The 16,042-nt window shown below is 46.7% G+C and overlaps 1 protein-coding gene across 1 annotated transcript in view; it reads right to left on the minus strand.

The window, feature by feature from the left end:
* LOC311343384 (transmembrane protein 132C-like) overlaps nucleotides 1-7,958 on the minus strand; it is a gene marked incomplete at both ends in the record, with an annotated part of 105,225 nt that extends 97,267 nt beyond the window's left edge. Inside the window, 2 exons of the mRNA XM_084468238.1 lie at nucleotides 7,432-7,488; nucleotides 7,887-7,958. Of these exons, the coding sequence (XP_084324364.1) occupies nucleotides 7,432-7,488; nucleotides 7,887-7,958 (129 nt within the window). The remainder of the gene's footprint in view (nucleotides 1-7,431; nucleotides 7,489-7,886) is intronic.
* Between the last annotated feature and the right edge of the window lie 8,084 nt (nucleotides 7,959-16,042).

Genomic DNA, 16,042 nt, shown 5'->3' on the forward strand with positions numbered 1-16,042 from the left:
ATCCGCCTGGACCATAAAGCTTCCCACTAAACAACATAGGAGTCACCAGAGATCAATTACAGACGGACCCCCCCCCCCCCCCCCCCCCTCACCCCCCCTCCACCCGGCCTGTGTCTCCCACTGCAGATCCAATTTACTCGCTCGCTGTAAATCAATGAAGACAAGTAGGGCAAATTTAAACCATTTGATGTCAATTTGGCCTTGAAGACATCTTCTCAACACCAAGCACACACACACACACACACACACACACACACAAACACACACTTGGCCATTAAATAACTACTCTAGCCACTCTTCTCTACCATTCATTTATTACATAGCTGAAGATCACCCAATAGCTCTCTCACACATACACACATGCAGGAATGCAGACATACATACCTGCAGAAGCACGCACGCACACACACACACACACACACACACACACACACACACACACACACACCATAGCTCGTGTCCCCTGTATCATTTCCATATTGGCTCTGTCAGACGTGGCTTTGTTTACAGTCCCTTTGGATTAAATAACTGCAGAGAGAGAGAGAGAGAGAGAGAGAGTGAGAGAGAGAGGGAGAGAGAGAGAGAGAGAGGGATAGAGAGAGAGACAGGGGGGGGGAGATGGGGGAGAGGGGGAGAGAGAGGGATAGAGAGAGAGAAAGTGGGGGAGAGAGGGAGAGAGAGGGGGGGAGGAAGACAGAGAGAACAGTATGAAGACTAGAGAATGGATTTCGACAAGACAAAGAGGAGGAGAGTGAGAGAAAACAGAAGATAATGACAAACTGGTTGGAGAGAGATGAGGAAGTGGACTGGCCAGAAAGAGGAGAGGGAGGAGGCCAATAGAAGCCATTTGGGTTTTTTTATCACAGCAATGACCCAAATAAATCAGATGAAACACCAAACCTTTAATGAGAGATCAGATTCCTGCGGCCTGTTCATCTCAAATCTTTTTTCACCACTTTAAAAGCCACATTAAATAAGACGATATTCACTACGTCGTGACCAAATGGAGTGTAAAGGGTATCCATGGTTCATGTGTTGATGTTTGACCTCTCGGTTGACCTATGACCAGTGTGCCCGGGATCATGCTCTTGTTGATATCTATGCCAAACAACAGCAGAACATTAGCAATATTAACGATGATGTATGAAGACAAAGACACTAAATTGTGATGAACAAGCTGAAGGAGCATGGCATTAACCCTGGAAGGGTAACAGGTTTGAATCCCACGAGGCCACCCATGCTAAGAATGTACTGTTCGTGCAAAGGAAGGAAATGTTCAGTTTCAAAGGAAAAGAAAACACTGCAGGTATTTATTCCACGATTTCCCCCTACAGCAATGGAGGATGGCTTTGTTAAACCTCACATGATATATTGACTATACTGATGTGTGTGTTTGTGTGTGTGTGTGTGTGTGTGTGTGTGTGTGTGTGTGTGTGTGTGTGTGTGTGTGGGGGGGGGGGGGGTTCAGCTATGGCAAGATTTACAGATATTATAGGAACCGTCCCCGTTCTGTCTGTCCTATGGAGGTCCTCCCCCTGTCTGTCTGTCTCTCTAGTCCCCCCCCCCTCGTGTGTCTGTCTGTCTGTCTCTCTAGTTCCCCCTGTGTGTCGGTAGTAGTATAATATGAGATATAATAGAGAGTAAAGCAATAATCTTCCTACCAGTGCTGTTACCTGAATAGTGGTTCTATGTTTCTGTCATATGTTAAGAGGCCCCAGGCCAACGTGACCTGGAGTGTGATACAGCTTTTATACCACACTTCTAACAAAGGACATGTATTAGTTAACAGTAATAAGCCACAATTGATTTTTGGTTGTTTGTTTATTGAATAATTTATTTGGCTTGGCCAACACAAATAGTCCAGCAACTGGACAGGGACTGGACCGTTGCCAAGCAACACAAAGCATTTCCTTGCTGGCTGCTTTGTGTCGTTACCGCGGGCCGGCTACTTTGTATCGTGTACGTTCTGTTTCTTTCCATTTATCGTGCAGTGTGAGTTTACAGCTTACCATCGCTAATGCAGGCTAATAAACAACACCTGTAAAGCAGAGTTACACACCTTGTCCAATTAAATGACTATGTCGGAACTGTTGAATAGAAATAGTTATATTAGGTTACCGTTTATCACAAACACATCGCCGTCTAACTCAGCTTTCCATATGCCGCTCTGTTTCTTGCGCGAGTGCAAATTCAAATCAGGTTTACATGAACCTCATGATACACATTACGATATAAGCATTTAATAAGATGCTACAGTTGCTTGTTGAGCCTGTGTAATTTCCAGAAATGGATTACTGCTATGGGATTATACAGAGAGGACATAGTATGTTTTAAAATGCTAATGGATTGTCGAATAACGGCTGGAATAAAAAAACAAAAAAGCCTTGTAGACAGATTACATATATTTACACATGAGAACGTATGCAATACACACACACACACACACACACACACAACCCACCACCAGCACCAGCTACTATACACACGCTCCCTGAGATGGGGTCCTGAGCTAGCTAGTTATTCAAACAAACATCCAATTTGCACATTACCCAGGGGGCTGTGCAGCATTACACCTGTGAGGGAGGAGGGGGGTGGGCTGGATAATCAGGAAGACAGCAGTTTGAGATATACACTTCCATAAACACACTAATAACCCATAAATAGTAAACACACACACACACACACACATCTTAACTGCATGTTCATTCCCAATAGAAGCCCGCCATGCTTAGCAATTTAAGTATTCTCATTTCCTTGTTTGTTGCTCATCAGGACAGAATAACACACACACACACACACACACACACATACACACAAAGCAATGAGCTTGTTACACCCACTGACTTCCAGACATATTGGTCATACTGGGATAATGTTATGAGTGTGTGTGTGTGTGTGTGTGTGTGTGTGTGTGTGTGTGTGTGTGTGTGTGTGTGTGTGTGTTTTTTTTCGATGTGTTCATGTATGTACAGTGTGTGTGTGTGTGTGTGTGTGTGTGTGTGTGCATGCATGCCTGTGTGTGTGTGTGTGTGTGTGTGTGTGCATGTATGTACAGTATGTGTGTGTGTGTGTGTGTGTGTGTGTGTGTGTGTGTGTGTGTGTGTGTGTGTGTGTGTGTGTGTGTGTGTGTGTGTGTGCATGCATGCCTGTGTGTGTGTGTGTGTGCATGTATGCGTGTGTGTGTGCTCCAAATAGCGATCCTGTGTGAGTCCTAGGTACCACTGTCTACCACGATGCTACCGCTGCTCCACCACTGAGATGTGAAAGCAGGAGGGAGAATGGCTGACACTCAGGAAAAAGAAAGAGGAAGGATTGTAGCGCCTCAGTGGTCTCAGAGCCCACCAGGAGATCCAGGAGAATGGTGGCAATTAGGAGACGCAAGGAGCCTCATCTCTGCCCCGCGAGAGAGAGAGAGAGAGAGAGAGAGAGAGAGAGAGAGAGAGGGATCCCCTCAGGGATCAGGCTGTCACTGGTCTCAATGGAGGGATTGAGGCAGAGGAAGGAGAGGAGAGGGAGAGTGTGTGGACAGATTGGAAGACAAAGGAGAGGAAGGGACAGATGTCACATTGGATAGAGAGAGAGAGAGAGAGAGAGAGAGAGAGAGAGAGAGAGAGAGAGAGAGAGAGAGAGATGAAGAGTGGAAGACAGACAAGGCAGATCAAAAGAACCAAATCATATTTTGCATCAGGGAGATTAAAAAGGAACGCGAGAAGGAGGGAAAGAGACTGAAAGACTGGTGAGAAAAGAGCGAGAGAAATTTGACAGAGGAAGCAAATAGAACGGCATTCAGAGAAATAAAGAGAGTGGGAGGGATTGGATAAAGAGAGAATAAATATGATAAAGATTGAGGTGGATGGAGTGTGTATCCTGATGGCGGCGAGGGCCTGCGTGGCGGCCATCTTTGGAATTGTTTGGACAGATGGCTGTTTGTTTGTGGGCTAATTACAGAGAGTGGCTGACACTGTGAGCACAATCAGAGAGCAAACGAGACGTATTGACTCAGCTTCAGCACGCACCACAACACACACACACACACACACACTTGTTGGTGTGTGTGTGTGTGTGTGTGTGTGTGTGTGTCCGTGTGTTTGCGGTTGATCAACACACATGATCACGTGCCAATACTCTCTCAAAGAAAGAGTTTCTAGAGGTCACCCAAAAAACTTTGAAACCCCAAAGCTCGATTTCTCTTTTTATCTCCCCCTGCTTTTTCGATATCCCTCTGGGTGAGAGGAAAACACGTTTCATCTCACATGATTCCTCTTCTCATTGTCCTTCCCTTTCTGCTCTCTTTCTCTCCCCTCCACTCAAACTTGTTTTGTTTCCCTCCCCCTTTTCCATCTCCTTTATACCCTTTGTGTTGTGATGTTTGGTGGGGACTTTCATTATGTTTTTGCTTTGGCTTTTGCTTTATTATGTTGTTCCCTTGTTTTGTGGTCTTTTTTGTTACGCCGTGTTGTTTGTTGTGTTTCATTATGTCATGGTGTTGCGCTGCGTTGCGTCGCGTCGCGTTGTGGTGTGTTGTGACAGCTGAGTAATGGGGACTTTAATGAACAATCACATTTGCAGGAGGTAGTAATGCGTGGTGTTTTGCATTAGTCTTATTTAGACTCTATTTAGCCACTCTATGTTAATTGGGAAACTATTATAAATACCTGGATGTGGATGCAGTTTTATCAAATGGTGGGTTCCAAGATGCTAAACCACATAAGGACTGATGAATAGAGGGGTACACACACACACACACACACACACACACACACACACACACACACACACACACACACACACACACACACACACACACACACACACACACACACACACACACACACACACACACACACAGTAATCAGAAGGAGGTTACCCAGTTGTAACGTCGGGTCTTGTTCTACAACCTGAACCTGACGGTGGAATTGTCCACCAGCTCGTACACAGGGAATAGAACCGCTAACCACAGAGGAGTAATCCTGTCCCCTGAGCCCGCCAGGCTAATTAAACATGTATGATTCCCTTTGGTCTTGATCTTTATTCTATCACTCTGCATCTCTCTACTCTAGTTAACTCCTCTTTCACACAATCCCAGCTGTCTGTTCCCGCTCTCTTCCTCTGTCGTCCTATGTCTGTCTCTTTTATCAATCTCCACCTTTCTCTGACTCTCTCCCTTCATCCTCCCTCTCTCCTCCTCTCTTTTGCTCCTCTCCTCCTCATCTTGTCACCATCGCTGTCTCATTCCCTCTCTCCGCCCGATCGTTAACTGATAGCTCGTTAACAGGCGTCGCTAACGAGTGTGGCCCCTAATAGGCAGTCACAGGGCCCCAACGACGTGTCGGCATCCGCTGTTACCATGGCGCCCGGGCATGCCTCGTCAGTCAACCTCCGGAAACCGGACAGATACTTCATGTTCATCTTTCCACTCATCTCATCCACTTTTTTATCAACACTTGCACTCTCCGATTTCTCTTTGTCTCTTTTATTTCTATTTTTATCTCTTTTATATGTGAGATGATGGGCAAATGTGGCCCGCTGACCCTCATGCAAAAAATACCGTACATGAATATTTATAATACCTGAATATCTGCGCTCATAAAGGCTTCAAAAAAATAAGAATAATGAGCGTTTTTACGATTAAAATATTGTTTCAGTTACAACTGAAAGGCTGCCGGGGTTACATCACTATTTATCAAAAAATGCAAATGCTCTTCAGCTGCTGAAATGAATCACAAATCACCTAGAAATATAATTCTAATGGGTTGATTGACCTTGACCCTGCATACGGAAGATACTGTGTTGTTTGTAAAGAAGAGGGGAAGAAAGTGGAAAGTACAAAGTGTGTGTGTGTTGTGTGTGCCTATGTTAGTGTGTGTGTGTGTGTGTGTGTGTGTGTGTGTGTGTGTGCATGCGTTTGTGTGTGTGGTTGTGTGTGTGTGTTAGTGTGTGTGTGTGTGTGTGTGTGTGCGTGCATTAGTTTAAGGCAAATATAAAGAAGTGATGATGAGTTTACTATTTGCTTACACACCCGATTTGTAGGTGAACACACACATATAGAAACACATGCTCACATGCAATCACACAATAGTCAAACTTTCTTTATTTAATTGTGATGAAGCACTCAAAGGTGTTTTCTGTTTGTAAGTTATGTTAATTGTTAAGCCCAGGCTGTCCTGTGTGGTAAATGAGGTTACCAGGGGATACCTATTCAAGCTATTTTACAGACCCAGAGTTGATTGGCTGATGTGGCTGGTGAGGGCGGGGCATCAGGCCTTATGAAGTTCGTCTGAGCAAGGGCACGTTTGTTTTTTGCATAAGGTGAACTAGACCTTGAAAAAACAACTAGTTTGGAATGTATTCAGAAGGCTGCTAACTATTTTTTATTGTTCTTCATTCTCTCAGACTTCCCTTCCTTCAGCCCTTCAGTCCCGACAGTGGCTCCCCAGCCATGTTCAGCCCTCCGTTTGTCACTGCTGTCTGTTTTGGGCGGTGGCACGAGGAGCCTGTTTCCTCCACACTGCCTCCTCTCTCAGGCTAAGCCCCTAATCCGCTAAAACACCATTAAATCTGCCGTCTGTGGCGTGCAGGCTGCCGCCCACAGCTACACGCTCTGACACATGGCCCGTACACACTCGTATCTACGTACCATCATGTATAACCACACACACACACACACACACACACACACACACACACACACACACACACACACACACACACACACACACACACACACACACACACACACACACACACACACACACACACACACATCTCTGCTTTAGGAATTTTCCGGGGCTTGGTTCTTTGTCGAGATAATAAAAAGCCACTTTACTTTACATGTTGAACGTTTTTCATAGTCTTCTTCAGCCAGTTAGAGGTTAATTTGGTGTCCAGCTAGAACAATCGACACACCCGTTAGCCGGACCTTCGTGTGTTCACATGAACCGCTCCTCTCCCATTCCGGCGGAGTAGCAGCCCCACCCGAGGATTGACGGGCCGGGATTAGGACACACAGACGCGGGTCAAGAGCCGATGGGATCGTGGGGGAGAAAAAAGAGGAAATGTCAGCCCTACCTGTCCCTCTGTCGTCACGGAGGAACGTCAGAGCGCTGGCACCACGAGACCATCAGCGGCGACGGGGGGACCAGCGTATGCGCAGAGAGTCTGGTACGTTGTGCTCCACGGAGACTTGGTTGAGCGGGAACACACACACTGCTGTGAGGTGGAACCGGCCAGCTTCACGCTGGTGCCAGCCAGCAGAGATAAACCGAGGAGCGAGGAGAAAGAACGAAGGCTCGCTGTCTTTGTAAACTCCAGATGGTGTAACCCCAGAACTTATAACTGTGAAGGAACGCCTCTGTACCCCGGCATTAGAGCCACTTGAGGCCAAGCTACATGCCAGAAGAATCCTCAGGCGCCATTACTGTCATTGTTTACGTCGCACAGTGTTGGGGTGGAGTATCGAGTGACGTCATCCACTCCTCCGTTGCGGGACTACAGAAGAGCAACACCCCGGCACATTCATCATGGTCACAGTTTAAAAGGTCCCCAAAACTCTGACAAGCTTCCACCAGTATTAGACCTGCTGCACACTGGGCCTGTGCCCCAAAAGGTCACCGGGACAGAAGGTCTTTGAGAGGCTGCAGCACCCTCCAGCCCCTCAGCGGGAGACTCTCTGCACCGCGTGCGGTTCTGGGTTAGCCTAACCCTAACCCTAACCCTCAGCGGGAGACTCTGCACCGCGTGCGGTTCTGGGTTAGCCTAACCCTAACCCTACCGGGAGACTCTCTGCACCGCGTGCGGTTCTGGGTTAGCCTAACCCTAACCCTAACCCTCAGCGGGAGACTCTCTGCACCGCGTGCGGTTCTGGGTTAGCCTAACCCTAACCCTACCAGTGAAACACTGGTGTGGATGAGGCCATCATGGTCACATCCGGAGAGTCGGCGCAGCACTGCAGGAGTCATGTTCCTCCACGTCTCCAGCGCCTCTCCAACACCGTTCAGCCACTCCGGCTAGCACAGACCCCCCCCAAGGATCTGTGCTGTCCCCTCTCCAGATCACCCTCCATAACTCCCAGTACTGCTTCACCTGGAGAATGTGCCATCCATCAGAAGCGCTCCTCTGAGGAGTTCTCAGAGGAGCGCTTCTTACATGTACATTAACATTTACATTGAGGGCATTTAGCAGACGCGATTATCAAAATCGACTTACATTTGTCAGAAGAAGGAGAAACAATATATCGCTGTCAGTACAGTAAGGATGTTCATAGAACCGAGTGTCAAGCACACAACAATTTTTAGGTTAAACCCTTCCCTGTATACAACAACTACAGCTAGGATAAGATGCTACACGAGGCTAAGTACTATTTTGAAGTGCAAGGACATACAACATATGATGAGTGCGTAAGAGGGGTGTGGGGGGTGCTGGGGTGTGGGGGGTGCTGGGGTGCGTAAGAGGGGTGTGGGGGGGGTCTTGGAATGGAGGGATCAACAATCACCTCCAGCTTAACATCGGAGAGCCCAAGGAGCAAGCCCGGATCTACCATATTGTCTGCACAGTCTGAAACAGAGAATTAGGAGCGTGAATATCTGTTGGGATATCTTAAAGAAAAATACTTTTAAAGGACTTAAACTGCCATTGAGATGTGTGATTTGTTTAATACACCACCACAGCAACGGTATGCTGCTACACTTTTGACCTTCAGTTTCAATGTCTGGACATTCATGGCAGTTGTCATTGTTGTAAAACTAGCCACTAAACGTTGTTGAACAAACCCATATTATACAGCCTCTCAACAGTAATACATGTCTGCTTAACCACAGTCATGTAGTCTTTGGTCTTTTCACTATTCAATGATATATCTGGCTCCAAAACGATGCCAACTATATCAACATAGTGTAGTGAACCTCAGTAGGGGTTGCGAATGCAACCCCATCTTAGCTCCTCCCCCTGCACCCAGGTGCAATATAAAAGGCCCAAGATGGCTGAACTCAGCCTCTGCTGGTTGCCTCCCAGGGTGGTGAGTAGGGTCCCCGCTTTTTAACAGTTTTGAGTTCCCATTTTCCCTTTTATTAATTTGTGTCTCTTGTTTTTAGGATCCCCTGCTGCTGTTCTGTACGGTTTTGGTTCTGTTCTGTTTTGGTTCTGTTTTGGTTCTGTTTTGATATTTTCTTTTGTTTGCTTTGGTTAAGTTTGCGTTGTGTTATTTCCCGTTTTCTGTGTCATTGTTTTGACAATTGAGTTGTTGGTTTACTTAACCTTTTGTTCTGTTTTGGTTTTGTTTTGGTTCTGTTTTGATATTTTCTTTTGTTTGCTTTGGTTAAGTTTGCGTTGTGTTATTTCCCGTTTTCTGTGTCATTGTTTTGACAATTGAGTTGTTGGTTTACTTAACCTTTTGTTTTGTTGTTTGGTTTAGTTTGGTTTTATTCCAGTTTTCTTTATTTAGTGTTTCATCATTTCATCATTATTGTATTAAAATAAACATTATATATCTATATATATCGTCTCTGCCTCTTTTAGATTTTCGAACCTGTGTCCTTATAATTTCTGTATCGTAATAGTTTATTTTCTTTTTTATTTCCTGGGGTGCAATTCCCCAGGTGGCGTTGTCGGTCCCTCTTTAGTTACCTTCCCTCCCCTTTATATTGAGTTTTTATAGAGTCCCGCCACATTTTGGCGTTGTCGGCAGGATTTCTTTGAGGCAGAGACTTGTAGTTTTCTTTTTTTTTTTCCCACAACACAATTGATTTGTATATAGCTTGTTAGGGTTTATTTTATTTTTTCTACAGAACAGCAGCAGGTGCCGGGCAGTTCCTGGCATGGACAGTTTCTTTCACCTCTTCGGTTTTGTTTCCTCATGGAGGAGGAGGTCGCCCAATTAAGAGACCTGACCACTCAGCTGCGAGCTGAGAGTCAGCGGATGCGTCGGGAGCAAGGGGCTGGCCGGCCTTGGCCCAACACCTCATCAGCAGTTTCATCGGCTCCTGGACTCTCTTCAGCTCCTGTTGCAGTGACTGAGAGACTGGTTCATTTCCTCAGAGACCGGAGGTGCCCGCTGTTTCGGGGCGGGACGGGACTGAGCATTGGGGGGTGGATTGAGGAGGTCCACGCCTGTGTACGAGCTCGTCACCTGTCTCCAGTAGACAAGTACCCTTCATCTATGAACACCTGGGTGTCCAGCCCTATGAGCAGGGCGACCAGCGTCCGCAGCACCCCAGATGCATTCTGTTGTTTAGTGGTGGCATCCAACCAGGGCAGTCATTGGCCCTCATGTAGACCAAGCATTCACTTGGTTTCTGACCTGGACCCCCAGTCTACATGGTTCCTAGTCCACATGGGTTCCTAGTCCAGATGGTTCCTACTAGTGCACATGGTTCCTAGTCCAGAGGGTTCCTAGTCCAGAGGGTTCCTAGTCCACATGGGTTCCTAGTCCACATGGGTTCCTCCTCTACATGGGTTCCTCCTAGACCAGATGGTTCCTAGTCTACATGGGTTCCTAGTCTACATGGGTTCCTACTAGTGCACATGGTTCCTAGTCTACATGGGTTCCTAGTCGACATGGGTTCCTACTAGTGCACATGGTTCCTAGTCTACACGGGTTCCTAGTCTACATGGGTTCCTAGTCGACATGGGTTCCTACTAGTGCACATGGTTCCTAGTCCATATGGTTCCTACTAGTGCACATGGTTCCTAGTCCACATGGTTCCTACTAGTGCACATGGGTTCCTAGTCCAGAGGGTTCCTAGTCCAGATGGTTTCTACTAACTCTCTGATGCCTGTGCTTAGTGGCTGTGCTGTGTTTAGGCCATGGCAGTAAATGTAAATCGTCGGGCCGACGATTAAAAAACCCAGGGGGTAGATTGTAGTGAACCTCAGTAGGGGTTGCGAATGCAACCCCATCTTAGCTCCTCCCCCTGCACCCAGGTGCAATATAAAAGGCCCAAGATGGCTGAACTCAGCCTCTGCTGGTTGCCTCCCAGGGTGGTGAGTAGGGTCCCCGCTTTTTAACAGTTTTGAGTTCCCATTTTCCCTTTTATTAATTTGTGTCTCTTGTTTTTAGGATCCCCTGCTGCTGTTCTGTACGGTTTTGGTTCTGTTCTGTTTTGGTTCTGTTTTGGTTCTGTTTTGATATTTTCTTTTGTTTGCTTTGGTTAAGTTTGCGTTGTGTTATTTCCCGTTTTCTGTGTCATTGTTTTGACAATTGAGTTGTTGGTTTACTTAACCTTTTGTTCTGTTTTGGTTTTGTTTTGGTTCTGTTTTGATATTTTCTTTTGTTTGCTTTGGTTAAGTTTGCGTTGTGTTATTTCCCGTTTTCTGTGTCATTGTTTTGACAATTGAGTTGTTGGTTTACTTAACCTTTTGTTTTGTTGTTTGGTTTAGTTTGGTTTTATTCCAGTTTTCTTTATTTAGTGTTTCATCATTTCATCATTATTGTATTAAAATAAACATTATATATCTATATATATCGTCTCTGCCTCTTTTAGATTTTCGAACCTGTGTCCTTATAATTTCTGTATCGTAATAGTTTATTTTCTTTTTTATTTCCTGGGGTGCAATTCCCCAGGTGGCGTTGTCGGTCCCTCTTTAGTTACCTTCCCTCCCCTTTATATTGAGTTTTTATAGAGTCCCGCCACAATAGTATAAAATGTAATATGTCTCAATACAACTTGCGGAACAGGTGTTTCTGAGAATACACATGAACAATAGACAACAATAGGAGTGGACTGACAACACTGAGGCTCACATACATACATCTTGTATAAAGGTAATAAAGATAATGTTCACACATAGCAGAAAATACTGGGAGTGAAAATCAAAGTAAACAAAGGGAAAATAATTGGAGGAGTTCAACAACGGTATTTACCTGTTCATCCCTTGATTTGTCAACACACACACACACACACACACACACACACACACACACACACACACACACACACACACACACACACACACACACACACACACACACACACACACACACACACACACACACACACACACACACACAAACACTTTGATCGTGACCAGGAGTGCAACAGCTTGACATGAATATTCAAGTGGCGTGTGTGTGTGTGTGTGTGTGTGTGTGTGTGTGTGTGTGTGTACTCGTATTTGCCTCAACAGGGGACATACACTCGTGGGACAAGACATTTAGTCTGACACATAACACACACACATGCACGCACACACATGTACACTTGTGTGTGAGCGTGCATGTGCATGCGTGTGTGTTTTAGTAAATCGCTCATCGTGTTTTGCTTCAGTTATACGAGTACCTCTGGTCTCCCTTTTGAACTGAGTGCAGAAACACACTCACAGAAACACCAACACTCACATACTCACTCACTCAAATATACACACACACACACACACACACACACACACACACACAGTGTTTGTCCAGCGCAAATGGGTTGTTCAATCCAACATTGTAATGCCTGCACCTTCCTTCCCAGCTGGTGAGTCAGTAAACACCATCACTATGAATAACACTACCAACAAGTTATCATCAAATAAACACATGTTATCATGCATAGGAGCCCAACTATATGTATATATGCGTGTTTAGAATAGCCTGGCTGTGTGTGTGTGTGTGTGTGTGTGTGTGTGTGTGTGTGTGTGTGTGTGTGTGTGTGTGTGTGTGTGTGTGTGTGTGTGTGTGTGATGGATAATGAAGGGGAGGATCCAGGGGGGGCTGTGGCGTGATTGGCTAATAGCCAGAAAGATTATGTCCTGTTATTCCATCAGACTTCTGCTGGATCAACATGTTATTATTATTATATTATCAACATGTTATTCCAGCGGTCGCCCAGTCTGTGGGTGAGTTGGTCGTCTGGACCGTGTGTCAGCCTGTGCGTGTAGTAGACAATCTAAGGTCTACCTGCCACCTGAGGGCTACCAATTGTGCCATTCAGCCAATCAGCAGTAAGGTAGTCTGCCACATCCGTTTGAACCTGTTAGCTTAGCAAGATTTTTGATTTACAGACGTACTGGATATGATATGATGACATTGACATTGGTTTTACGTTTGGGAGAATGGAAAGATGTGAACTTTAGGTTGAAGGGAAACCTGTTTTGTGAGGAGAGATGAAAAGGTGTGTGTGTGTGTGTGTGTGTGTGTGTGTGTGTGTGTGTGTGTGTGTGTGTGTGTGTGTGTGTGTGTGTGTGTGTGTGTGTGTGTGTGTGTGTGTGTGTGTGTGTGTGTGTGTGTGTGTGTGTGTGTGCTTCCAGGGGAACCCTGATGAAGACCGGCCGTGTCCCCCCGGGGCGGGGCTGCTCAGAGCGGGCTAGACATCCTGGAAGGGGAGGCTATCGATCCAGGATGCCCGCGCAGCGCAGAGGTGAGCCTCTTCCCACAGGCAGACGGGTCCGGGCTTCATAACGCAGATTAATAAGGGATCCTTAGCTGGGAGCGCAGCTAATGATTTCCCCTGAAATCGCCCAGACCGTTTTCTTTTGGATTGTGGAGAGAGAGAGAGAGAGAGAGAGAGAGAGAGAGAGAGAGAGAGAGAGATCTCATATTTTTCTGATTTTCTTCACTTTGCATGTGTGAGAGACAGATAAACAGTATTGCCCCCCCCCCCCCACACACACACACACACACACACACACACACACACACACACACAGTGTCTGGAGCAAGTTCCCATTATTGTGATGTGAAGACATATGCTTGCTTTATCCGACAAGACTTCTCTAAGACCCTCTAAGACGAGACTCTGCAAGACGAGACTCTCTTAGACTCTCTAAGACGAGACCCTCCAAGACGAGACTCTCTAAGACGAGACTCTCTAAGACGAGACTCTCTTAGACTCTCTAAGACGAGACTCTCTTAGACGAGACCAGTAGCGGTTCTCCATTGAATTAGGCCCCGGGCTAGACCCCCTCCGTGCCGCCCCCACCCCCTGGCTGGCGGAGTTGTTGACGGGGGGGGGTGGGGTGGCTATCGATAATAGAAAACGATAATAGCTGGCCACCTGACGAGACTCTCCATGACGAGACTCTCCATGACGAGAGTCTCTAAGACTCTACAAGACCAGACTCTACAAGACCAGACTCTACAAGACCAGACTCTAGAACAAGACTCTACAAGACCAGACTCTACAAGACCAGACTCTACAAGACCAGACTCTACAATGTTTTATGAGGCTACAAGACTCCAGACAGACAGAAACAGAATGCTGAGACAGAAGCTCATTCAAATTCATAAAATAATCTGCAGTCTGACCTCTATAAAGCTCCAGGTTATCAACACATCACACCTTAGAGTAAGAGTCTTGTTAACTGGCCGTCCATTTCATCCTCCAGTGAACTTTGATTTGATTGGCTCTTTCTAGCCAATCTATATTTTATCACATCCTAATGAGTTTAGCTCATTAGGATCATTAAGTTGGAGGAAGAAATCGACATGAATATTACTGGGGCAGGTGAAACAGAGATAAATGAAGAAGATACAGTCGACGATAGAGTACACGGAGGGTAGATGGTACACAAGAGGAGACAGATCTGCCTGAAACACAGACACTACCTCTCCGAGTGTGTGGGAGGCCCAGCGGGTGTTATCACCATGCCGGGAACACACATATACGTTTCTCATAAAAAGCACGGGACCACACGCAAATATGAATTCCACGGCTCAGCGGGTAAAGGTTTTCCTGCCATATCTGCATTCTGCATGCTGGTCCGAATGTATGCCAGCACATGGAAAATCATGTTTCTCATTGCCGCTACCGCCACTTCAATTTCATGCAAATATGCACATTGCACTCAGCTCAGAGTGTGTGTGTGTGTGTGTGTGTATGTGTGTGTATGTGTGTACAAAGGCTGCCCTTTGTGTGAAAAAAAGTTACACAGTCGCACCCAAAGTGAGTTGTATACACACATAGGAGATGTTACCACCGCCTCTTCATCCACCTGGTGGCCAGGCGGCCTGGAGGAGATGTTACCACCGCCTCTTCATTCACCTGGTGGCCAGGCAGCCTGGAGGAGATGTTACCACCGCCTCTTCATTCACCTGGTGGCCAGGCGGCCTGGAGGAGATGTTACCACCGCCTCTTCATCCACCTGGTGGCCAGGCGGCCTGGAGGAGATGTTACCACCGCCTCTTCATCCACCTGGTGGCCAGGCGGCCTGGAGGAGATGTTACCACCGCCTCTTCATCCACCTGGTGGCCAGGCGGCCTGGAGGAGATGTTACCACCGCCTCTTCATTCACACACTCATCAGCAGCTGGTGCAGCCGTCCGGTGGAGCAAGGGCCTTCCTCCACCGGTCCCTCTTCCCCTGCACAACGGGGCAATGTCCAATGAGCCAGACAGAGGGCTGCCACACCCCACCTAGGGGACCTAAGCCGGCTACACAACCGCCGGCGAAGTGCAGCGGTGCGCAGTTTCCACCAATAGGAAGCGTCACGCTGCAGCACCGTTGAGGTTATGTTTTGAATAAAAATAGCTTAAAATAGCTTTAAAAAAAGCACTTTTTCACACGCGGCGACACTAGGGAATAGAACAGTGGCATGAAGCTTAGCGGGGCGGCGGTGGGGGCTAGAACGACGGAAATAATGGGAGCGTTCTTTTTGGCGCCGCACTGCGCCGGCGGTGTGAGTGTTGGGCTTTACAGTATACTGGGCCACTAACCCTAACCCTAACCCTGACAAAAGGACACAGGGCGGGGGTGTTGAAAGCCGGTTTATTGTAAAGGTTGGTTGATTATGATCTAAGGCCTGGTGCTCCATGTTGCCATGCAGAAACCTTCTCCCTGAGTGTGTGTGGTGATGGTCTAACCTGTGTACACTGATTATGCAACAGGTGTGCAGCCTCACCCAGCCCCAGAGTCCCATCAGACTCCAAGTGAGACTGCTTAAACCGGCCTTCATCCACTCCCACAGTATTATTATTCATTGTCCAACTCATTCTCAAGCGATTTTAGTCCTGAGCTCAATCTCAAAATGTGCTAAAATGGGGGCGGGGGGGTTATCCAACACAAAAAAGCGAAATTGATCACACTGGACCCCCAACTCAGTGATGGACTAAACATCTATATGTCCAT

This window comes from Micromesistius poutassou (genome assembly GCF_964030765.1).
Source record: "Micromesistius poutassou genome assembly, chromosome: 5".
Lineage (NCBI taxonomy): Eukaryota > Metazoa > Chordata > Actinopteri > Gadiformes > Gadidae > Micromesistius > Micromesistius poutassou.